Below are 25,790 nucleotides of genomic sequence, written 5' to 3'. Positions count from 1 at the left end.
CTGTCATGTATAGCTAAAAAGAACAAATTTTTTAAAAAAGAAAAAAAGTGTATAATTTTAAAAAAGCTAAACTCACATTTTCCATTGTAATATCATTTGAGGCATTCATCAGATTCACACTTTTGTCAACAGCTACAATCCCAACTACTGAGTCTGGCTGTGTTACAGAGACCCTGAGAGAGACTTTCTCAGAAGGCTCAGCATTAGCTTTGCTCCAAAACAGCTTTATCTAAGAAAGGGATAAAATAGGATTGATTGATTTCACTTTTTAAAAATCATTACTTACATACTCTACCAATAACAGATCAACGACTCAAAATCTAAAAATTTCTTTATTTGCCTTGGTCCAGGGATAATTCTAAAACCATACATAAGAAAATAACAAAAAGAAAACTATTCCCTCATACTTGCAAGTCAACTTCTCACAGTGGTTATAAATCTGAATTATCCTTCCCATCTCTCTTCCCTGTCTCTCTCCCTCTCCCATTCTTCATCCCCCAGCCAATGCTTGACATAAGACAGCAGTGTCTAGTACACCTGGAAAGGACAACATCCTAGAGGGGCACACAAAAGAGGAAAGAAACCTAAAGTACCTATGTGTAGGTGACCTGGACTTGGGAATAAACACAGAGAGCTCCCAGAGGACTCACAGAACTAGCTGGGCTGTGAGATATGGGGGTTCTGTCCAAGACCTTTGTGTCCTATGTCTCCATGGCTACCTGAACTTCTTGTCATTATACACAACAAAATGTGGTCCTACTACTTCTTAGAAACTGTCAGTCATTGCATGACTGCTGAACAGAAGGGCTTTGTCATGAGGCCCCTTCCCACTGGGGACTCTCATTTCATCTAGCATCTCTACATTCCCCTGTATCAATGATGGCACCATCTGTCCAAGGTGGCCTTAATGTCACCCTAGGCTTCATTAAACTTTGGATAGGCTTCTTCCTGACTGTAGCCCCCAACATTCCTTTCCTTAGAACATTTGCTTTAGACAACTGGCAATTCAAAGTCTTTCTCTGACTCTTTAAAATGTAAATATCCTGGTGGGAGCCATCCTCTCAAAGTGTAATCATAAAGAAAGGCAGAGTCCCAGCTATTTTCTTAGTCTAAATGGGAAAGTGGGAGCCAACTTCAATAACTGCCGATTAGCAAAAACTGAGGGTCTAAACACTTACCAATATCCCCACAACAACCTCCAGTACTTTTATTTTAATTCACCCAATGCTTTAACACTCTCCTGCGTTTTATTTCAATAGACTTGAATTCAATCTCTAGTCCATTGTAGAGTCTTGAGTTAAAGTATTCCCCTCCTGCCTATCTGATCTGGTGCAATACACTCCTCAAGCCATCATATCTAGTTTACTTTCTTCACCTACACTCTAAAAGAGAGAGGGGTTATAGGGTGGGAAGTAGTATATTCTAAGCTGTCTTAGACCTTGTAGTTCACTCTATTCTCTGAACCTCAGACACCCCATGGCTTCAACTTACACTTCTATGTGGATAATTTCTAAACCTACATCTTCTTATCCCTTTCTGTATCTCATTCATTCATTCCATTGTCATCGATGAACATCAACAAAGATTCACAAATTTTCTCCTAAACACTTTCTATTATGATTCATGCAGTTTCTGCATAGTGCAATAATTGTTGCATAAAAGTTTAAGATATATCTTTGCAAATGGAACTGAAACTAATTTCCTATCCCATATGTCTAAGAAATTTCTTGAAATATGCTATCAATACACTCTGCTTCCTCAACGTCCATGATCCTGTACACTGTTACTACTTTTAGAGCTCGATCTCACTTTCAGAAATGTGTCTCCTTGGTTAAGCCTCCATGACTCCTACTTTAAAATTCATTTTTGTCAAGTGACTACTATTACTAGAAGTAAAAATTGGGCTCTGAAGTTAACAAAATATAGTCTTTTCTTTTTTTTTTTTTTTTGTAGTTGCATGACTTTTTTTTAATGTGCTCATTTTGTATGCAGTGCTAAGAATCTAACTCAGTGCCTCATATGTGCTAGGCAAGCACTCTGCCATGAGCCCCAGCCACAACCTCTTTTTTTAACAATTTTTAATATGTAGTTGGACACAATACCTTTATTTTATTTATTTGTTTTTATGTGGTGCTGAGGATCGAACCCAGGGCCTCGCACATGCTAGGTGAGTGCTCTACCATTGAGCCACACCCCCAACCCCTGTGTTTTCTTTCTTAAAAAAGAAAAATATCTCGTGTCTTTTCATCAGACAAAAGTAGAAGTTTATATTCTGATAATCAAAGTTAGGGTTAACAATCTCAACAAAAGAAAGCATGGAAGAACCATACTCTGTAAACCACTGCTTTAAAACAATGAGGACTAGAAAGACAGTAATTTTTAGTAAACTATGGCTGATCCATGTGAGATGATTCAATCATGTTTTTTTTCAGTTAGGGGCCAAGGCAGCTTTCTACACAAGCTGATTACTCAGGCTATAAAAAGCACTGATGCATCTGGAGGCCAGGCTTCACACAGGTCCTCATGTGCAAGGTGACCAAGTATATTAAAAAATCTGTCCCAGGTTAGTTTCCAGCTGATGTAATAGATAAACCAAGCCCAGGTCTGCTTCTTAAATTCATTGCAGATGGCCTCACTTCCTCACTCCATGGCAATGTCAAACCACACAAATATTACGGTGCCACTGAACTTCACAACCGAGCAACATCAACTCAACTATTTGAAAAGTTCTGAATGGTTTCATGTTTTTAAGTTGAAGTCTTACAGCCAAGAACATTGTATCACAAATAAGACCCATAGAGCCAAACAATTCCACATGCAAAAACACATATGTAGGGGCTGGAGTTGTGCCTCAGTGGTAGAGTGCTCACCTAGCACAGGTGAGTCACTGGGTTCGATCCTCAGCAACCCATAAAAATAAAGGCATTATGGGGGGGCTGGGGTTGTGGCTCAGTGGTAGAGCACTTGTGTGAGATGCTGGGTTCGATCCTCAGCACCACATAAAAATAAATAAAATAAAGGTATTGTGTCCAACTACAACTAAAAAAAAAAAATTTTTTTAATAAAGGCATTATGTTCACCTACAACTAAAAAAAATTTTTTAAATACATACATAGTAATTAAATACAGAAGAGGTTTTACCATAGTTTTAAAGGGAATAATATATCCTCCCAACCAATTCAGCTTAGTGATACTTTTCTAAAGAAATAGTATATGTCTCAGACTTCACTAATATAAGGTTTTCTTTTAAATATTATTATCTAAATCTTACCTTATTTTTAAAAATAAGCTGAACAGGAATTTTTAAGACATCATTTATAATTTCTCCATCATCTTCAACATAATACACAATTATACAAGCCTTTGGTGCCCAAGAACTTTCTGGTATTAAAGAGAAGGTTGTTGTATTTTGTTTGCCTACAGCCACCAACTGTCCCTTGGATATTACCTGAAAAAAATAATAGATAAATTTAATTTTTGGCTAAAGCTAGTAAGGAGCTCAATTGAAGTTATATTTATCATAATTTTAAGCAAATCCATAAATCTTGACTTAAACCAGTCTTGACACCTTTTCAAATACAAGAAAACCTACTTGACAGATAATATAACCTAAGAAATAGAAATTGAAGATTAAAACAATGCTGATTGGAGTAACAGCTTTGTAGTCAAAAATCAACATTTTTAATTCTCAATTTATTGGCATTTTTCATTTTTATTTGTCACGTAACATTTGTGCATACTTGTGGGTCATGGTATGATATTCAATACAGCATGTAATGATCAGATTAAGGTAACTGGCATATCTATCCCCTCAAACAATTATCATTTCTTCATCTTGGTAAAGAATCTATTTTTGATTGGAGAAATACAGGACTCCACTGGGAAAGTTGGATTTAAAATATTAAAAGCCATCATGCCAATTTTTATTTTCTCTTATATTTTACAAATTTCTACCCAAGGATGTATATTATTAATCTAATAGAAATGTGAATTTTAAACACAGTGCTAAAATTAATCGTCCATTTTACATTAGAAATGCAAACACAGATGAAAAAATTTTTAAAAATATTTTGATTGCAATATAAAAGGGACAGCCTAATTTTAAAATAAATTCAGTGTAGACATAATATAGATACCATTTAAGATAATTATATAATAAATCATAAATTATAATAATATAATATATATAATTATAATAATTATATAATAAATCATAAATTTAAATTCATAAATCATAAATTTAAATTACCATATAGCTAAATTCCTTCAATTGCTTGTTGCCATTGACCACCAATTCAAAAGGTGATCCCACCTTAAAAAAAAAAAAAAAAACTCAGTTAATATGCACATATCAATGGCAAGAGAGTCCAATTGTACTGTAATTATCAGGTAAATTATACATATTACCTTTATATTTTCATCTCTTGCTTTTAGCTGGATGTATGTCTTACTGGGAGATGTAAACATGCCATGAACTGCCATGCTACTTACACTAGCAAGAAAATAAGCCTAGAGCAAAACAAAGAAAGCCATAAATTTTCACCTTGAGTAACCTTGAGAAAAGATGCTGTCTGATGAATAATTACTAAAAGCCAAATTCACTTTCTTTTTTTTTGAGCAGTAAAAATACATTTACCAGATACTCATCTTCATCATTTTATAGCTATACCATCAAGAATCTGCCAATTTGAAAAACACAGAGTCTTTACTATAATAACCTGGGCTGGGGTGGGGGGTGTCACAGCTCTTTTTCAGAAACAAAATTTATTTTATCAAGAAACATTCTGATAACGAAATAGAAAAGGAACCCTTTCCTTTTCCACAACACACAGCTCACAAACACCTCACTCAATCCACCAAGGTTCAGAGTGAAAATCAAAGAAGCCACATCTGTGGAGCACCCTGCTTAGCCAGGGCCCTGAATGGAGCAGGACAGAGTAATCAGAAGGCAGGCAACAGGGATGGCTGAGGATTCTCAAACCACTCTGGGAAAGAAAGCTCAGCAAAGGTTTTACAAATACATAATCCTCTTTGATTCCATCTCCTGCTAAAATTAATTCACTTTTATTTTTATTTTTCAGTACTAGGGATTAAACCCATGTTTAATTAAGGCCTCACTCATGCTAGGCAATTGCTCTACTGCTGAGCTATATCCCTACCTCTTTCCTATGTTATATTTTTATATGGCTCTCTAAGTTACCCAGGCTGTCCTCCAACTTGTGATCCTCCTCCCTCTGCCTCCTGAGTAACTGCCATTACAGATGTGTATCACACACTGAAAATAAAATTTCAAATGACTAAAAATCAACCTAGACCCTGGTTTTGTGGAGCTTCTCCATCATATCTTCACATTGTTATATTTTACTCTGCTCTTCAAAATGAACTTACAAGGAAACATTCAGGCCAATCCTTAGTCACTGTCATCAAATTATTTCTAACACTTTCTCCCACTTTAAAAAACAAAAACATGTCCACTTCCTTTGCACTTTGAGCTTTGATAGGTTGAGTATCTACATAGTTACAATTGAGATGATGGTGTCCCGGAACCATAATTGTGGGAAACAGAGGTCACCTTCAGCTGTAGCTCACTGGAGTTGTCCAGGATTGGGAATTCAATCTTAAAGATTCCATTTTGGGGGACTGTATAATTCATGATCTGGACAGTGTCCATGTCCTGATTGCCACGGTTCTGTCTGCTCCAGAAATCGGTTTTGTTTCTCTGTGTCACTGTTATGACTACATTATTTCTTCTTTCTTCAAGAGTCAGTTGGTTGCCATCAGAACGGCTTACCTTCACCTAATTGTCAAAACAAGATATTTTTAAAATAGGTAATTTTTTAAAAAAATGATTTAAGTTCAGCTGGCTGCAGTTTCCATCTGTAATATCCCAAGACACTAAGTCTCAACAGTTATTGATGGCACTCTCATCTTCAGATTCATTGGCGTCTCTGTAGGAGGCATCTAGAGGCCCACGATCCTGCTTTCTTAACATTATGGCTTCCTTGACTTCCATGGCTCCACAACAGTCTCCTTCATTTCATACCTCTCCTTGTGCACCCTCTCAGTGTCCTTTATGGTTCCCCTTTCCTCTCACAAAATATGGGAATTTGTCAAGGCCAAATAATCAGTAAACTCTTCCTCAAAGGTCTCAGTGTTCCTAGGGCTTAGCTTGTTGTTTCCTTGGGATTATACGGCAAATTCAAAAACCCTGTTTTTACCTTGCACTGCATCTCACAACAAAATACCTCCAATTCCCTCCAAGAAATTTTCACTTGGCTACCAGTCACCAGGAACTCAGCATGTCTAACACAGAACAACCATCTTGCCTTGCTTTTTTCATTGATACCCCAATTCTTCAAAACTTACTTTCCGAATGTTCCCTCCCTCACCCTACCTCCAAAATCCAATGAACACCAAGTCATATATTTCTCTGAATCTACCTGCCACTCTCCCAGCCACCACCACGAGGCTCCCCATCGCCCCACACCGAGGCTGCTTCCATCCTCCAGCACATAACCCCATCAGTCCTACTCAAACAGTTTCCGCCATATCCCTAGGGTATAAAGTTCAAATCCATATGGGAGACATTCAGGATCCTCTAGTTTTATCACTCCCAGAAACAATGCTCAGCTGGGACTGCAATTGTCCACATTCAGGATCCTCCAGTTTTATCACTCCCAGAAACAATGCTCAGCTGGACTGCAATTGTCCAATCACTGTCTTCTGAATACCTCCGAATTTGCCAACCAGCCTTCACTATTGTTTGTTTGTTTTTTGTCTCAACTCATCTTGCTCCCCACCTCCCACCCCTATGCCCAAACACTTAAAACTCTACTAATCTTTAACAAAGCGTTCAGAACTTCCTCTTCCATATAGTATTCCTTAACCCCCATTCCTAACCCAAACCCAAACCTTCCTTCCTGAACTCCATTGTTTCCCTCATCTGGAAACAAATGTCAGCAGCCTTGTGATTTTTATCTTTCAAATTGTCTAAATTATTGAGATAACTGAAATCAGTAGCTATCTAAAACTTCTCTTCACACATTCAACAAGGATCAGCCCCTCCTTTCTTTTAAACAAGAGTTAGCTAACTGGAAAGCAGGCATGCCTATCCAGTATTTTTGTAAATATAGTTTTACTAGACTATAGTCACTCTCATTTGTTTACAAATCGGCTGTGGCTACTTACATATTACAATGACAGAGTTGAGTAGATGTGACAAAGACCATATGGCCCAGAAAGCTAAAAATATTTACTATCTAATCTCTACAGTAAAAGTTTGCAACACTTGCTTTAAATCCCTACAGAAACTAACTCATGACTGAATCTTATACTTCCTTGAATTATAGTTCTGTGCATATTTTCTTGTCACCATCAGAAAAACCTTGAACTAGGTAGCACTGGGTCTTTCTTAGCTCCATAAGCCCTGCCTTGCACCACACCTTGCACTCTGTCAAAATGTATTAAAGTAACAAGTGTTAATTCAACATTTTTTTTTAAAAAAGAGATTTGATGTTAAATTTTAAAGCTGTATCTTTTCTAGAAATAAAATTAGCATTATAAAAATCAGATTTAAGCCTGGTGTGGTGGCACACACTTGTAATCCCAATGGCTTGGGAGGATGAGAGAAGAGGATTGAGTTCTAAGGTGAGGTGCAACCCAGTGAGACCTTATCTCTAAACAAAATACAAAATAGGGAAACAGGGCTAGGGATGTGGCTCAGTGGTCGAGTTCCCCTGAGTTCAATTCCCCAGTACCAAAAAAAAGAAAGAAAGAAAGAAAGAAAAGTGATTTAAATTAAAATTTTGATCACTATCAAATCCCTTCAATTAATAAAAGCTTCAATGTAACAAATCTAACTTAAACTGTTTGCTAAATAAATCTCTAGGAAGATATTTTGTTGTTGTTATAAATGACTCTTTTAGAAAAAGTAGGCCCAGATCACTTAGAAACAATTCTACATACCTCACATATCTAAAGAGAAAAGGTAATATATCGAATTTTTGACTAAAATTTTTGAAGAAACACTGAGTATACTCTTTCCCATTCTGTTTCATTCAACTGAACTTACTGCTGCTATGGACTAGTAATAAATATACCAACTTACAGTGGCTGTGAAGTTCAGAGTTGGCTTCAAGACAGTAGGATAATCAAAAAATTCAATGATGTAATCATGTTGCTTGAAAAACACATTGGAGCTTGCATTTCTTGAGATGCCTATTTTGGAAATTGCATCATTTAGAATGAAAAAGAAATAATTCACCAACAGCTTCTATCCACCAAATCTTTCCATCTAAGCTACTTGTAAAAGAGGCTGAAGATATCAGGACACATAAGCCTCATTTCTATACTGGCTTAACACACAATAAGAGAACCACATGGTCTATTATGTTCTCTGTGGACTGCTTTTAATTAAACACTACTACCATCATCCTCCCTCAGTGACATAGACACACAAAAGCAGATTAGGGCCAGTGACAGAATAGTCTTTTGCTCTTCCAGTGATTGGTTAAAGTTGTTGAAATAACAACAGAAATGTACAAATAACTAACATTTTTTTAATTAAAGGAGAAAATCATCTAGAACCAGGTGAGATTTCAGATTATGTTAAGTAATTTTAAAAAAAGGAGAAGGTGACTGGGGTTGTGGCTTAGCGGTAGCACATTTGCCTTGCATGTGTGAGGCTCTGAGTTTGATTCTCAGCATCGAATATAAATAAATAAAATAAAGGTCTATCAACAACTAAAAAAAAAAAAAAAAGAAGGAGAAGAAAGAGGAAGAAGAAATAATAGCTGAAAATGTAGGCCTTTCTGGGTGGTTTTCAAGCTAAAAAGAGACTAAAAATTGAAAAATGCAAATAGCTATCACATGTGATTGAAGCACAAACTTTCACAGAAAATAAGTTTCACTCCTATTATGAAAACATCTCACAAGTTATAGTCTTGAAAACTTCAACATTAAATAGCATCTTTTAAAAAGCAACTAATGCCCCCAAGTGGAAGTGCAAGTTATAAAAAGAGATTTCAGAGCAGCAACACACAAGTAGCTTTACCTTCAAGTCAATGTCCACAAACCTGTAAGTGATTCTGTCACTGTGGCTAGAATTTCTATTGGCCCAGGAGTAGAGAGATCCGAGTGTTCAGAATGCCCATCTGAAAAGTCCATCACCTTTTTCATCTCTTCATCATTAAAAGAGAAGTTTGCAGATCCATTTATCTGTTTTGTTTAAAAGTTCAGTTTTATTCTCACTTTAGCAATTCAAATTCTAGAAATAAAACTCAAACTAAGTCACAACAACACAACGGCTCCATATTAATCAGTGTTGTAAGTGGGTAAATTCTCACTTTTCCAGTGCCACAAAGTTCTTGATTTTCTTACATTCAATTTTTTTGCTAATTTAGTACAAAATCTTATTTTTAGGAAAAATACACATATTTTCCCATCACGAGTTATAAACTGAAAAAAATTACCTTAAATTTTTTTGTAATATTTTTCTTTTCTCCCCAAAAAGATAGAGGTAAAAATGTAAGCACTACATCTCCTTTCACTGGCTTCCCATATGTATACCTGAAAAACAATAAACAGGGTTTTTTGTTTTCCCAAAAAACTTAACATTATCAGAAGAACAAAATAAAAAAATATTACTTTCAATAGCATACACTAGCAATCTAATATAGAAGAATTATATTAAATACATGCTCCTACAGCAAATTTTTAAAAACTAACCCAGGGCCTCCCACATGCGAGTCAAATGCTCTACCACTGAACTACATCTTCTACTATTTTTATTTTATTTTGAGACAGGATCACTCCAGCTGGCCTCAAACTTTCAATTCTCCTCCCTCAGCCTCCTGAGTAGCTGGGATTACAAGTATGAACCACACCCAATTTGAAGATTTTTAAATGTCAGTTGAACTTGCAATCACCATGGCCAATGACTGCATGTTCCAATATTAGTCAGGAGGGATTATTTGATCTTAGATTCTGAAGCACTGAATGAACTCACAGCTGCCAAAAATTATTTTTTGCAAGAAAAATAAAAAATAGTGATTTTTAAAATCTATAGTATCAAACTTATCTTCTTGAATCAAATCTCCTTCTCTGATGTTAGCAGTCTATGTATTATTAGTATCCACTCTCATCATGGGAAATTCTCCTCATGCAAAGGAGAGGCACTCTGATGAATCATTTTACTGCCAGGAAGTCTTTTTAAAATGTGTTTTCTAGATTTCTTCCATCTCTATTATGAAATTCGAGGCCAAATGTAAAAATAATTTTGCTTTGAATTCTATAAATTGTAAACTACAGCTTCCTGAATCCAGTGATTAGACACAGAAATAGCCCCTCATCCGGGTCAACTCAGCTCAAAAGCAAACATTGCAAATCTCAAAAAAAAAATTTTCAACCTTCAATGTATCACCCTTCCAAACAAAAATAGTAAAGGTAGTAGAAACCCACGTTAGAAACCTTAGCATCAAAATCACTTACTCTAAAGTCTTCCAAACCTAACATTGTTTGTATCTTGTTAAAGATTAAATAAAAGCAAAGCTATAATACCAGCATATTGTATTTTAAAAGAGCTGTATCACATGCTAGTAGAGTTTTTAAATAATAATTTACTCTCAGATGCAAATTTTTAATTTTGGCTCGAATGTGAGGCTGACTTAGCTTTCTACCAAGCTGATAATAATCACTGTGAAACAGGAATACTGAAAATTAGTATCCTAAATAAAATCTGAACGTATTTAGAATACCTTAATTATTCATAAAATAACTTGACAACATTTGACAAAGCAAATCAAAGATATTCTGGGATAGTATCATTAAGAAGACAAGAATTTTTTTTCTAAAAACATCCATAGTACAAAAATTTATAAAATAACACCTTAAAAAATGAACCCTATAATTCATGTTTCTCTCCACCTACCTTTTTTTCCTTCATGTTATTTCCAAGATACAAATGTCTTAATTCATCAAATAAATACATTTTAATAAACCTTAGATTAAATAATCTATTTTAATTCTACTGTTCCCAGGAGTTGTAGGAGCAAACTAGATATATGCTGTGTTATTTGATTTAGAATCCTCTAAAGCTCATTGTGGTTAGGAAGAAAGAATCTATTATTTATTTTTAATGAGGTAGTTAATAAGCAGATATTCACATCAAAGGTAACAGACAAATACACTAAAAACTTTTATTTTTTTAGTCACCTCATTTAAAGATCTCAAAACCAAATGAAATCTTTTTAATTCATTCTAATTAGTTATATATGATGGTATAATGCATTTTGACACATCATACATAAATGGAGAATAACTTCTCATTCTTCTGGTTGTATGTGATATAGGATCACACCAATCATGAAGTAATATATGCACATAGGGTATTGTACCAAATAGAACCTTTTAACCTTCTCCAAGAAATTTCTAGCAATGCCCTGTACATTTAAAATAACCTTGATGGAACAGATGTCTATTTGCAAAAAAGAGTAACCTAAATTTCTTATCATGCACCCTTAGAGATGACTATGACAGCTATTATAAAATATTTATTTGCAAGACCATTTCTAAAATTTAAAAACAACTACATGAAAAGTAAGACAACAGAACCCATCTTTCAAAATACACCTGAGGAACTTGATTTCGGGTTCTACTCTCTACTCCCTAATTTGATAAGACCAAATCTATTGCCCATACAACTCAATCTGGTTCACTCCAAATCACAACCTTTAAATTTGGTACGAAGACCTTGGCTGTGCTACATACAGCTTGGAACTGAAATCTTAGGAGCTGTGTTGTTCATCCAATGTTCTTTCAGCAGTATTTACTGGATGCCTATTCCATAGCTGACATGTACTAAGCACCAAGGTGCAGTAGTAAGACAGACTCATTTTCAAACAAGTGAACCAGCAAACAGCAAAGCTGTGCAACTAGTTCTGTGATGAAAGAGGGTCAGGGGGAGTAGCCACGCCTTGAAATTACCTAAATAAAGATCATAGAAAGCATTTTTCCTTCTTGAAAGCACAAGTAAAATTTGGGGAGTAGAGTTTGAGAGAGAGGAGAAGGGGCTGCATGGTGTCAGGAAATACATTTAATGGAAACTGCAACAGTAATTAAGAAGAGATAATGTAGGTCTGAATCAAGGAAGTAGCCGTGGAGAAAAGTGGATGGATTTGAGAGATATTAAGGAGACAGGATCAACAGCACTGGTTGTTGATTGGATATGGGAATTGTTAAAAGAGAAGGAAGAGCGTGGCTGACTGGAGCAGCTAAACCAATGATGGTTCAGTCCACCAAGATGGCAGGAGGGGTGTCACAAAAGAAGCATCAGGTTTCAGAGAGGTGATATGCTTAGTTAAGAGCCTATAAGATACCTGAGGGGAGATGTGTAGTGTACAGCAAGATATGAGGGTCTAAACCTCAAGACAGATATTGGGGCTGGAGACAAGGATTTAAGAGTCATCAAATTATATACCATAGCAAAATCCCAAGCCATGGGGAAGGAAATGAAATAAACGTGTACAGAAAGAAGAGTGCCAAAGATGGAACTTTGAGGAGCAAGAACTTTTCAAAGATGGCCAGGAAAGAAGAGACTGCAAAGAGTCTTAAAGGAGTAGTTAAAGGCAAGGAGCAAACCCAGAAAGGAAATTAGAGTGGATAGCAATGCCAAATGCTACAAAAGGGGAAAAAATATTTTTAAAAAATGTGCCCATGAGACTGAGCAGGAAGGAGGTCTTTGTGATCATGGTGAAAGCAATTCTGACTGATTGTAGGTGGTTGAGGAATAAATGGAATGTGAAGAAGTGGAAAATGCATCTGTGACTGGCTGTTAAGAAGCCAGAGATAGGGCCCTGGATGGAAGGACAGGGGAGGGTTTGTTTCTTTAATGATAGAAATGATTAAGAGTGAAGATGCCTCTAAAGAACAAAAGGTTAAAGATACTGAATGGAAAAGTCCCGACTCAGGAAGAGGAAGTGGGATTGGAACTCTCCTGATAGCAGCCTGACAAGGAACAAGTGGAAGAATTAGCCTTTAGAAGGAAAAGAGCTGCGGCTTTCATCCTGACAGTCAGTCAGGATAATGGAGATACAGACAGGGAGATCGTAACCACCTCATCTCCACCTCTACTGGGACACAGTATTTATAGAGTATGTGTACGCTCAGCTATAAACTGATTTAAAAAAAAAAAAAGGCAGGCATGGTGGTGTATGCCTGTAATCCCAGCAATTTGGGAAGCTGAGGCAGGAGGATCACAAGTTCAAGGCCAGCCTCAGCAATTTAGTCCCTAAGCAACTTAGTGAGACCCTCTCTCAAAAAATAAAAAAAAATGGCTGAGGGTGTAGCTCAATGGTTAAGCACCCTTAGGGTCAATCCCAAGTATCAAAACAAAAACCTGATAAAAAAATCTCAAGTATTTCCTTACTCTACTGCGATGTTGTAAACTACATTCTCAGTCCAATTTTCAATCCTAAAGGCAAAAGCACACTCTTCTGAAATTCACTGGTAGGCCCAGCACTCTACTTTGGTATAGAAGGAATGTTCATGATTTATTCACAGGCCTTGGCATGGAATGGGAAGGGTTTAGGCCATGTTAGTTGCAATTCTTCTTACTTGCACTGCTCTGGAATAGAACTATCTGTCACCCCCCTGGGCATCACCTCCAGGCAACTGAAGCCTGAAGGAGAAGTTAATAGAAAGGAAGTACAGAATAGACCTTCATCAGAGCTAGCCAGGTCTGAAAGCAGCAAAGAGGCTCACTATCCACACCTGAAATACCAAGCACACTGTGATGGTCCTGTAGGTGTGTCAACTTCACCATGCTAGATCATCCTATTACAAAATCAAACACTAATCTAGGTATTGAGGTAATGGTATTTTATATATGTTGTTAGAATTCATAATTGGTTCACTCTAAGTAAAAGAGATTTTCCTAGATATCTGAGTGGGCCTGATTCAATCAATTCACAGATCTTAAAAGCAGCGCTAGGATTTCCCTAAATTCTGCCTGTGGAAGCAACTTAGGCCTCTGCCTGAGAATTATAACCTCATCCTCCATTCCTGGCAGCCTGCCCTATGGATCTTGCACTACCTAACCAGTGCCGCAATCACTAAGCCTATCTCTTGTACTATATCCTCTTGTACTAAACATATATTGCTATATGTTTCTTACTGCTTCTACTTCTCTGGCCAACCTCTATACACATACTAAGATTGCAATACAGCGAGCACTACAGAAATGCCAGGAGACTATCACAAATATGTCATTCTCAACTGTTAGTTAGAAATTCAAGCATTACAAACTGTGGTGAAACTATAAGGTTCCCTATTGGGCTTGAGGTAAGGATATTAGTGGTGAGAGCTCAGAGGGTCCATGGCGCCCTAAAATTACATGTAAAATTTTCTGGAGGTTACCCAACTTTAACAACCACTGTTTTGACTGTTTCTACTAAATTTTCTGGCATACCTCTGGAAACCAAAAACAGAATCAAAGAAGAGATCCAGGCTCAATCGAACCTATGTGGACATGGATTGTGCAGATCTACATATATTTGGGGTTTGTACCAGAGTTGTTCAAAGTTTTAAAAACATTACCAAAGAACTCAAAATAAACCCCAAACAGGATGCTGAACCTTTGACTGAAATCAAGTACAGTATAATAATTATGTAAAATGCAGGCATTTGTGTGTTTTCCAAACCACAAGTCCATCCACAACCTCCAAATTCATATTGGACATTGTTTCTTGAACATAAGCAGATAATAATTTGGTATAAATCATAGACATGATTCTGTTTCTGTATTGTGTGTTTCATGTAATTTTGTTGTTGTTGTTGTTGCACACTTTAAAGCAGGAATTTTTAGAACATTTTGGATTGTGAAGTGCTTCTGCCAGGAGATTCACTGCCCATTGCTTACACTGACATAGATTCTCACCAGTGATGATACAGTGGTGAGACAGTAGTAGGGGAGTCCAGTTTTTCTTAGCTCTTAGAAATAAATTTCAGAAGCTGAAGCACAGATACAGACACATCAAAAAATAAAAGCTACAAAAGACCAATCCTTGAATTACTTGAGGGCCATCCCAGCCTGAACCACTAGTCTAGAACTCTGAGTAAGCTTTTTGCCTCAGCAATACAAAATACTGTGCTGTTCAAGCTAGGGGGTCCAAATCATGACAGCCACCAGACATATGTGAGACAGGGTGAATTGAAGGTCTCTGTGTACATATGGTGAAATGAATGAATGTTGATTATTCACATATCTGCCAATTTCAATAAGACAACCACTTCCTCTCCCACCTCCATTATCAATGAGAAACACAGCATAGGATTTAAGAAAAGCTAAGTTAGTTGCCTCAACTCTACATCATCTGAATGGAGAATAAGGAAATATACATAATTTTTTTAATATGGCAACTTATAATGTATATCCTTAAAGTAGTCTTGGTTTGGGGAAATATTTTAGGACTAGATTGGCTTGGAAACAGAGACATGGATATAAAGACCTGTCTCATGCTTGATTACTTATTATAAATAGTTGTTTATCACCCATTAGGATACTTTGATAAGCAAAGCATAGTGCTAATATTCTGGAATATATAATGAGCTTTTTGTTTTACAGTTTTATAATGGTTGAGAGTCTTATCAAAAGAAAAGTAATACTTACTTTGCGGTGATGGTACCATTTAAATTCTTAGAAGTCAAAGAACAATATAATGGTGTCTGCAAAGCAACTTCAAATTTTGGTAACACTGGGGGGAAAAAGCAATCTTTTAAAGAATATGTTTTACCATTATCTTCAGCTGAGCAAAATAAAAAATTAAAATTTTCTGAAAGAATTGATAATTTTTATTAAACTTAGAATCATTAGAATCCAAACACACATTAACACAGATGAATACCCCTTTATTTTATTCAAATTAGAAATCCTTACTTAGGTCAGCTTTATGTAATCAAGTATGAAATATGTATTAATTAATACTATTTGGCATAAAGCACCCCACCAGAATAAAAACTGTTTGCTTTTTTCTGATCTACTGAAATTTTTTTTCTATAATTTCACTGATCAAAGACAGATCTAAGTCTCATAACAAGGTACCTCACCACTCAATTAACAGAAGACAAATATCAAAAAGACCTGTGGGTCCCATGAGGGAAGACTTTCAGCTCAAATAATGCTACAGGCCCTCTTCATGCTCCAAGTCCCTCCTGTACCCTGGACCAGTCTAAGACAGGAGGCCAAAAGGGAAATTCAAATACCTTCTCCTCACACATTACAGGTTGGCAATCATACGCTGTACCCCACCCCCTAGAAACAGTGTGTGCTGAGATCCTAAGCCTGAGCCACAAAGGGATAAGCACACTACTTCCAGAATTTCAGCTGCCTGAATGAAACACAGTCTCAAAAAGTGGCACAAATTAAATGAAAAAACTCAATATACAAACTAAGATGGAAATCCCATGCTTTCACCTTCATCTCTCCTCCATTCATAAACCAACTAGCTGAATCCACAGTTTTCATCTGTTTTTAACACAATATTATAAGTGCTGCACTTATAAGAATATGATTAACCCGAGTTAAATAGGTGGTCTTCAGCAATGTTAACCAAATAAAATGTGGAAAATAATTGACAGTAAGATGAGAGTTTTTTTAAATTTGATTTTGTGGTGTGATGATGAAACCCAGGGCCTTTTGCATGCTCTACCACTGAACCCCAATGTTTTTCTTTTCTTTTTTTTTTTTTTTTTTTTTTTTTTTTTTTTTTTTTGCTTTTTGGTACCAGCGGTGCCTTACCACCAAGCCACATTCCCAGTTCTTTTTTTTTTTTTTTCCTATTTTGAGACAAGCCTTACCAAGTTGCTGAGGCCAACCTTGAACTTGGGATCCTCCTACTTCAGTTTCCTGAGTTGCTAGGATTAGAGGCATGAATCACTGCACTACACACGACTAACCCCAATGTTTCGACTTTTAAAAACTCAAAAAATTTTAAATATTTTATGGTCACAACAAATAGAAAAACTATATAAAAGGAAAAGACTAGCATAATGAGAATTTAGGTAATATTTTTTCCTACTTTATTCTTTTAGTGAGATTTTAGAACTTTATAAAGGAAAATACTTGTTTAGGCCTATAAGGAACACCAGAATTTTATCTCCACTGGAATTTTTACTTTAAGTAGCCTATCTCTTGACAATTTCTCTTATCTCTGTAGAAAGTAATTAATGTGTTGTTGTTGTTGTTGTTGTTTTCCTTCAAAATAAACTGAGGAACTCACCATATTCTGAGACTTGAAATGATTGATAATATGTCTGGTCCTATTGGGAGGAAAAAGAAAAAAGACAAAGCATATGAGTTCTTATTCAATCATTTTGCTTGCTTACTTACCTGCATATAAACGTTTAGAAAATTAACTTTGTTCATTAAATTATGATTTAATGAACAAAACAGTTTATCTTAATTTGTGAAAGTTTATTTTTAGACAACTGCAATAATAAGCTTACAAAATTTCAGAGTTTTACTTCTCAACTTTGCTTACATAAACAGATGACCTATCTCTTGAGATAGGTCATTTAAATAAAACTGTTTAATATGGTTTCCATCATTTGCAAAATAGGATTAAATTTGATAATCAACAAATTTTATAAAGTAAGGATAAACCATATCAATTAAATAGGAATGACTTCAATTTTGTTTTGGTATCACTATAAAATAAACAATGGTTAAAATGATGTTAAACATAATTGATTTTTTTTTTTATTTTGAGACAGTCTTACTAAATTGCTCAGGTTCTCCCTAAATTGATGAGGCTGACCTCAAACTTGTAATACTCCTGCCTCAGCCTCCCATGTTGCTGGGATCACAGGCATGAGACATCATGATGAATTCCAAATTCTTATACATAATCTAGGATACAAAATCATCATGAACCAACATGCTCCACCTTTCTAATTCCTTGAATTATTATCTAGTTAACCATTAAATCAATACAGTTTATTCTAGTTTAATAGATACCATAATTATTTCCTTTTCTAATATCAAGAAGAAAACATGTGGTTTATTATATCATTTTTCTAACTCATATTTCAAACTGTCCATTCTAAATTATAACACATTAAATAGAACCTTTTCAAAATAACTAAGTAATTCCAACATTGAAATTTGTATTCTAAATCTGATTCCCTAAATTCATCAAAGCAAACACACTGATATGACTATGAAATATTAACATTTCCTAAAGTTAAATCTAAAACATCTGCATATCAAGAAGTTATTTCTTTACTGTCTACTGGGAATTTATTTTTTAAAATTTGTTCTAATTAGTTATTAATGACAGTAGAATGCATTTTGATATATTGTACACAAATGGAGCACAACCTCTTATTCCTCTGGCTGTGCATGGTACAGAGTCACTCCCATAGTATAATCACACATGTATATAAGGTAATAATGTCTATCTCATTCTACCATCCTTGCCATCCCCACAGTCCCACCCCTCCCTTTCTTCCCCTCTACACAAGCCAAAATTCCTTCATTCTTCCCTATCCCCCTGTTCCACTATGGAAGAAGTTATTTATTAATCTTAAAGGAAGGCTATAGGCCCTAATAGGTTGGGGATGTGGCTCAAGCTACCAGTAGCGTGCTCGCCTGGCATGCGTGCGGCCCGGGCACCACATACAAACAAAGATGTTGTGTCCGCCGAAATCTAAAAAATAAATATTAAAAAATTCTCTCTCTCTCTCTCTCTCTCTCTCTCTCTCTCTCTTTAAAAAAAAAAAAGAGGCCCTAATAGCCAAAGTAATCCTAAGCAAAAAGGGCAAAAATGGAAACATCACAAGACCTGATTTCAAAACATACTACATAGCCACAGTAACGACGTAGCATAGTGCTGGTATAAAATCAGACCCATAGACCGTAATAAAACAGAGGATCCAAAAATAATCCACACTCTTACAATCATCTGATTCTCAACAAAGGAGTCAAAAACATACATTGGAGAAAAAAAACAGCATCTTAACAAATGATGCTGGGAAACCTGGATGTCCACATGTAGAAGACTAAAAGTGTATCCCTATCTATCACACACAAAAATCAACTCAGAATAGATAAAAGGCTGGGCGCAGTGGCACATGCCTGTAATCCCAGCGGCTCTGGGAGGCTAAAGCAGCAGGCTCATATGTTCAAAGCCAGCTTCAGCAACTTAATGAGGCGCTTAGAAACTCAGCAAGACCTTCTCTCTAAATAGAATGCAAAAAGGACTGGGAATGTGACTCAGTGATTAAGCACCCTTGGGTTCAATCCCCAGTACCATAAAAAAATGGATCAAAGACTTGAATATAAGACCTGAAACTCTGACACTACTAGAAGAAAACAAAAGAAACACTTTGATATATTAGCATAGGCAACAATTTCCTAAATAGGACTCTAATAGCTCAGGAAACAAAAGCAAAAATTGATAAATGGGGTTTCACCAAATTAAAAAATACTATAGAGGGCTGGGGATGTGGCTCAAGTGGTAGCGCGCTCGCCTGGCATGCGTGTGGCCCGGGTTCGATCCTCAGCACCACATACAAAGATGTTGTGTCCACCGAAAACTAAAAAATAAATATTAAAATTCTCTCTCTCTCTCTCTCTCTCTCTCTCTCTTAAAAAATTTTTTTAAAAAAATACTACAGAGTAAAGGAAACAATCAACAGAATAAAAAGACAACTTATGGAATGGGAGAAAATCTTTGCCAGCTATTCATCTGAAAGAAATTTAATATCCAGATTATATACATGAATAGCCAATAGAAATTAAATATCCAGAATATATTATAAAGAACTCAAAAAACTTACCAACAAACCCCAAAAATTAATCCAATTAAAAAAAAAAACTGGATGAATGACCTGACAGATACTTCCCCAAGAGAGGTACAAATGTCCAGTAAGTATACGAAAAATGCTCAATATCTTTAGCCATCAGGGAAATGTAAAACAAAACTACACGAGATTATATGTCACCCCAGTTAGAATTCCCATTATCAACAAAGTAAAAAATGACAAATGCTAGCAAGGATGTGGGGAAAAGGAACTCTTCATACACTCTCAGTGGGACGGTAAATTCGTACAGCCACTATAGAAAACAGTGTTGAGGTTCCTCAAAACACTAAAAAACAGAACTGCCATATGATCCAAGTAACCCACTCTTTGGTACGTATCCAAAGAAAATGAAGTCAGCATACAAAAGGAACATCTCCTTACCTATATTTATTGCAGTACTATTCACAATACCAAAATGTGGAATCAGCCTAGGTTCACATCAACAGATGAATGGATAAAGAAAAGGTAAAACGCACACATACACTGGAGTATCATGCAATCATAAAGAATGAAATCATGTCATTTGCAGGAAAATGGATGGAACTGGAGGACATGTTACACAAAATAAGCCAAACACAGAAAAATAAGTATCACTTATTTTCTGTCATGTGTTGAGACAATAGAATAAATGAATAAATAAGATTATCTGAAAGTAGAGGGGGATTTTAGGGAAGAGAAAGGGACCATGGGGGACAGGGAAAGTATGGCAAGAGAAGGCAGTGAGAAGGTGGATATAACCAAAGTACAATATATGCATTTATAAAAATGTCACAGTCAAACCTGTTAATTGTACAATTAATGTGAGTTAAAAATAATATAATTTTTAAAAGCCAATATTTTTTCATTAAAACAGTCATGCATGAAAGTGTTCCTCTGACATTTAGCTATTCCATTATTTTTTAAAGGCTCCTTATTAATAGTCCTTCTATGCCGAAGATAAAGAACACAAACATTAATGATAAAATTGTATGGATTTATTTAGAAAACAAAAAAAAGTAAGGATATAGTGCATTTCAAAATATAAAACAAATATAAGTACTTATATGTAACAAAATAGTTGTCCAGCCAGGCGCTGTGGCGCACATATATAATCCTAACAAGCTTGGGAGCCTGAGGTAGAAGGATAGCAAGCTCAAAAGACAGCTTCAGCAACTTAGTGAGGCCCTATCTCCCCCACAAAAAAATAGGGCTGGGGATGTGGCTAAGTGGTTAAGCACCCCTGGGTTCAATCCCCAGTCCCCAAAAAATAAATAATAAATTGCCGTCTGAAAGTTGATTTTAATATGGTCATTTAAATAATATCCTAAATAAGTTGTGCTGTTCTGATCAAACTTAATCATATCTGTGATGTGTGACTTAAATTGTTCTTGTCAAATACAGAAATATTATAAATTACATGTATTTAATTCATTTGTTCTAATTTGTCACCTTAAAAATCAAATCAAGAAGGTAAAGTACTCAAGTACCTGTATTATTTTACTGGCAAAGAATTCTAGTCTTCAAATTGGTTTTTGCTTTATTACTGAGGCCAGCACAAGTAAGGCTGTGGATAAGTAATTAAATTTACGTAGCAGAGTCTCGGAGTCCCCAGACTGTTGAAAGGCCGAACAGAAAAGGACGCCTCATTAGGCCCACTCCTCCTTCCCGCCCACATGGAGGAATCTACCGGCTAAACCCGCGCAGGCCTCACGCCGCTACTCGCGCTCGCCGTGTGCGGTGGGCCCAGAAGACAAGACAAGGGCAGCCCGCGACTCTGAGAACACGGAGGGAGCAGCGGTGTTGCCGGGCATGGCGGGGCTGGGACAGGGGTAGGAGGTAGAGAGCAGGAGGCCAGGCTCACCATGGTTCCGAGGAGTTCGGCACACAAGCAAAAAATAAATAAATAAATAAAAAATAAATTTACGTAGCAAATATTAATTAAGTAGTACATGCAAAACACCACATGAGGTTCTATAAAAATGAATTCAGACCTCAGCATCAGTAGCTATGGAGAAGGACATAGTCAAAGGCTATAACAGCTATGTACTATGTAACAATGGGCACGGTACCGTGGTGGCCACACCATACAGCCTAGTGTGTAGGAAGATGTACCACCTCAGTGTCGAAAGTGTATTCCATACACAATGTTCATACAAAAACAATCGCCTAGTGATGCATTTCTCACACTGTGTTCCTTCCATTAAGTGAAGCATCACTGTACATGATTGACAGTGTCTCAGGATTTCTGCCCGGTGCTTCTGCTCGTACTTTTTCCTATGTTTGACTTACTGATATTTCCATCTCTACCTATCTTCCAAGGCTTAGCTCAAAATTGTTTTCCTGAATCCCCAAACGAAAAGCAATCTCTCTGCCCTCTAAGCCTTCATGCATTTTAGCCCCTTCCTTTACTTCCCTTCACTTTTTACCTGTACTGTAAGTATTTAGATTCATGCCTTCTCTTGCTGCAAGTTCTGTCAGGTCTAGATTCATGTTGGATGGTTTCTGTATTGTTCATAGTTTATCCCTAGGGTTGCTAACCTACCCCATGTCTTATGCAAAAAAAGAAAAAAGAAAGGTGCTGGATAAATATGTTAGATTTAAAAAAAAAAAATTACTAGCTTCTACAAATGTAGAAAATCATCACATTTATTTGGGCCTACTTTAAACAAAAGGCTTAAAGCCAAGTTTTAGGCAATTATTTGCTTACCACATAATTATAGAAGATAATATTTTAAGTAAGTTCTCTCTCTCCTACTGCCCCCTACCTTGCCAATCATTCCTGATGACTCCCTGGGTTTTCCATCTTTCTTTAGTCTGTCTCTTCCCCTCAAGTCTTTTGTTCTCTTTGTACTCCTAAATACCTTTCTGACTCCTGTTTCTTTTGTGTGCTCTCTTTCTGACTCTTCTGGCCCTTCGCATATGAACCCAATGCTCTCCCCACTCCAACTTGTAGGTGAGCTCATCAAATCTCGTGTTTTTAACCATTATTTTTATCCTAGAGACTCTTAAATCTTTATCTCTGGCTCATACCTCAACCCAGGAATTCAGGTTCAAATCCACCTGCTGGATATCTCCACCAAATGTCCCAGATTTATTTATATAGATTTACCCCTTCCAAGTAGACTTTCATGATGTGCTCCTCTGTGACATGCTGAATCCCCTTCTCTCCCATACTGCCCTGTGATTTACTCAACCATTTTATTTAACACATATATTTTAATTATCTGTTCTACATCATCTCCTATAAATGACTATGAAATCCTGTTAGCATAGCACCTGGCCAGCAAACTGTCAAAGTTTGTTGAATTCGTGTATCTATAAATGACTGAAAACTGATTCTTGTCCCCAGGCTGATTCTGATGGTGCTCATAAGATTAGCCTCAGTTATCAAAAAGTATCTCCTGCAAGACATTAAAATAACTCTTGAGAAGAACCAGGCTACACCAAGGAGGCAAATGACCCTCAGAATAACCTTACCTCTGCCCTTTATTTGGAAGGAACATAAATGCTAAGGAGTAGACGAGGCCACCAACAAAAAAACTGAAGAAAAAGAAAAAGGAAAATGCTTCTTTTCACTGTCATTTTAATTACTTACATAAATCAAGAAATCATCTTGCAATCAAGGGCTGACAGCACACTTTGTATCATACCATATCTTCCCAGAGTATTTACAAATGGCTTAAATGCATACTAAGAAATAAGTTGTTTTACAATCTTTTATGGTTTGATGTGAGATGTCCCCAAAAAGCTCATGTATGAGACAATGCGAGAAGGTTCAGAGGAGAAATGGTTGGGTTAGAACCTTAACTTAATCAGCGAATTAATCCCTGAGTGGGGTTAACTGAGTGGTAACTGGAGGCAGGTGGGGTATGGCTGGAGGAAGTGGTTAATTGGGGGCTTGGCTATGGGTATATATTTTGTATCTGGAAAGTGGACTCTCTCTGTTTCCTGATCACTGTAATGTGAGCTGCTTCCCTCCACCCTCCTCTCCTGCCATGATGTTCAGCCTCACCTCAAGCTTTGAGGAATGGAGCTGGCCTTCTATGAACTGAGACCTCTGAAACCACCAGCACTCCAATAAACTCTTCCTCCTCTATAATTGTGCAGATCGGTCTTTTAGTCACACCAGTGAAAAAGATGACTAGAACACTGTCCAAAGGATTTGGTCAAAAACAAAATCGAGTTTTGCAACATCTAGTGTATTGTCTACTAGGCAATCAGGATACTAATCTTCACAATGAGTTAGTTATTTTTATAAAAGTTGTTTGTAATCCAGAATGGTGGAAGATGCCGAAATACTTTAAATTAATAACAATTCATACAAAGAGTAGCCATTCATGCCATACATAACCAAAACAATATTGATATTAAGTATTTTCATTAGTCTAGAATAGGGATCTGCAAAGAGCAGGCAGTAAATATTTTAGGCTGTGCAGTTTATATGGTCTCTGTCATAATTACTCAATAATGCCACTGTGCTGCAAAAGCAGCTAGAAATAATATGTGTGGGGCGGGGGAGGAGGAGGGGGACTGTGTCCCGATAAAACCTTATTTACAACAACAGGTATCAGAGGCTGGGGCTGGGTCTCAACGTTAGCACACTTGCCTGGCATGTGTGAGGCAATGGGTTCAATTTTCAGCATGGCATATAAATAAATAAAATAAAGATATATCAACAACTAAAAATATATATTAAAAAAAAACAGGTATCAGGCTGAACTTTGTCTTCATGCTAGGCTTTGCTGCCTCTTGATCTAATAAAAGGAATTAAATTTATTTTGAAATCTCTCTGTTACTTTTAGCTGAACTAAATAAAACCTGACTGAATTTATCTAAAACCATGGAGGAAAAAAAAAAAAAAAACCTGGTCTTTTGTATGAAGTACGAGTTTGCTTTACTAAATGATTTTCATTCAGTTTCAAAGGAACTGAACCTCCTTCCAAATGACTTGGTATGTCAATTTAGGTCATCAAATATGGCTATGCTCATTCACTCTGCCAGAAACTGGAGAAAGCAGTATGACCTGAAGGCTAAATACATGGACAGCCTGTCTTCTAAACAAGCACCTTTCCTGGCAAGAGAATACATAACTTATCAACGCCCTCTGAGCTCTTCTTACGCAATATAGTCATCATTCCATAGAGAAACCTCTGCTTTAGAAGTAGATGCATCTGTTTGCATCAGATGCAAGCCTTCCTCAATTAGATTTTCTAAACAACTTCTAAAGCAAAAATAGAAAAGAAGAACCAGTGGGTATTTTCTGTAACTCCTACAGCAATCTTTGTGACTTCTCTAAACGTTGATCCTGAATTAATAACTTTTTATGAGGTTATGTGTTATGTAAATAAGTCAAATGAAAGGGAAAGAGAGAAAACATTTTTACTGCCTTCTAGGAAGGACTTCTAAGAAGTCATGCTATGACTAGGGTACAAATTGCAGACGTATGAATTATTGAAACCATCTATTCCAGTTACAGAGTTTTCCTTCTCTAATCATGAAGTCATCCAGCTCTTCAGAGTTTCTATTTTTAACAAATTTGAAGGAATATGGCACACTACATGACCATTTACAAATATTCATAAATGCAAGTCAGTTTCTTTCAACTTTGGCTTCTAGATTCAAAAACAAATGCTTAGAACTAAGGAGCCAGGCATGGCACATGCCTGTAATCCCAGCTGCTCTGGAGACTAAAGCAGGAAGATCTCAAGTTCAAACCAGCCTAGGCAATGGTGAGGCACTAAGTAACTCAGTGAGACCCTGTCTCTAAATAAAATACAAAATAAGGCTGAGGATGTGGCTCAGTGGTCAGTGCCCCTGAATTCAAATTCCAGTACCCTTCCCACAAAAAAAAGAAAAGAAAAAATAATAACCCACAAATCAATTTGAAAAAGAAAAAGTGCTAGTTTTAAATGCCTTCTAAGCCCAGAGAGTTCTTATGCCCCATGACAACACTG

The 25,790-nt window shown here is 36.4% G+C and overlaps 1 protein-coding gene across 11 annotated transcripts in view; it reads right to left on the bottom strand.

The window, feature by feature from the left end:
* The window catches only part of Cd109 (CD109 molecule), a 169,280-nt gene that overhangs the window by 53,935 nt on the left and 89,555 nt on the right, over positions 1-25,790 (bottom strand). For all 11 annotated transcript variants that reach the window (XM_048805689.1, XM_048805690.1, XM_048805691.1 and 8 more), the window contains 10 exons: positions 17,274-17,313; positions 15,665-15,749; positions 9,471-9,567; positions 9,075-9,216; positions 8,108-8,217; positions 5,573-5,797; positions 4,408-4,509; positions 4,250-4,312; positions 3,272-3,448; positions 77-229 (listed from right to left, as the gene is read on the bottom strand). In XM_048805689.1, coding sequence (XP_048661646.1) covers positions 77-229; positions 3,272-3,448; positions 4,250-4,312; positions 4,408-4,509; positions 5,573-5,797; positions 8,108-8,217; positions 9,075-9,216; positions 9,471-9,567; positions 15,665-15,749; positions 17,274-17,313 — 1,194 coding nt within the window. The remainder of the gene's footprint in view (positions 1-76; positions 230-3,271; positions 3,449-4,249; positions 4,313-4,407; positions 4,510-5,572; positions 5,798-8,107; positions 8,218-9,074; positions 9,217-9,470; positions 9,568-15,664; positions 15,750-17,273; positions 17,314-25,790) is intronic.

The sequence above is a fragment of the Marmota marmota genome, unplaced genomic scaffold (assembly GCF_001458135.2).
Source record: "Marmota marmota marmota unplaced genomic scaffold, marMar, whole genome shotgun sequence".
In the NCBI taxonomy this organism is placed as follows: Eukaryota; Metazoa; Chordata; class Mammalia; order Rodentia; family Sciuridae; genus Marmota; species Marmota marmota.
The sequence above is the reverse complement of the archived record's forward strand: the minus strand, read 5'-3'. Positions and strand labels throughout refer to the sequence as shown.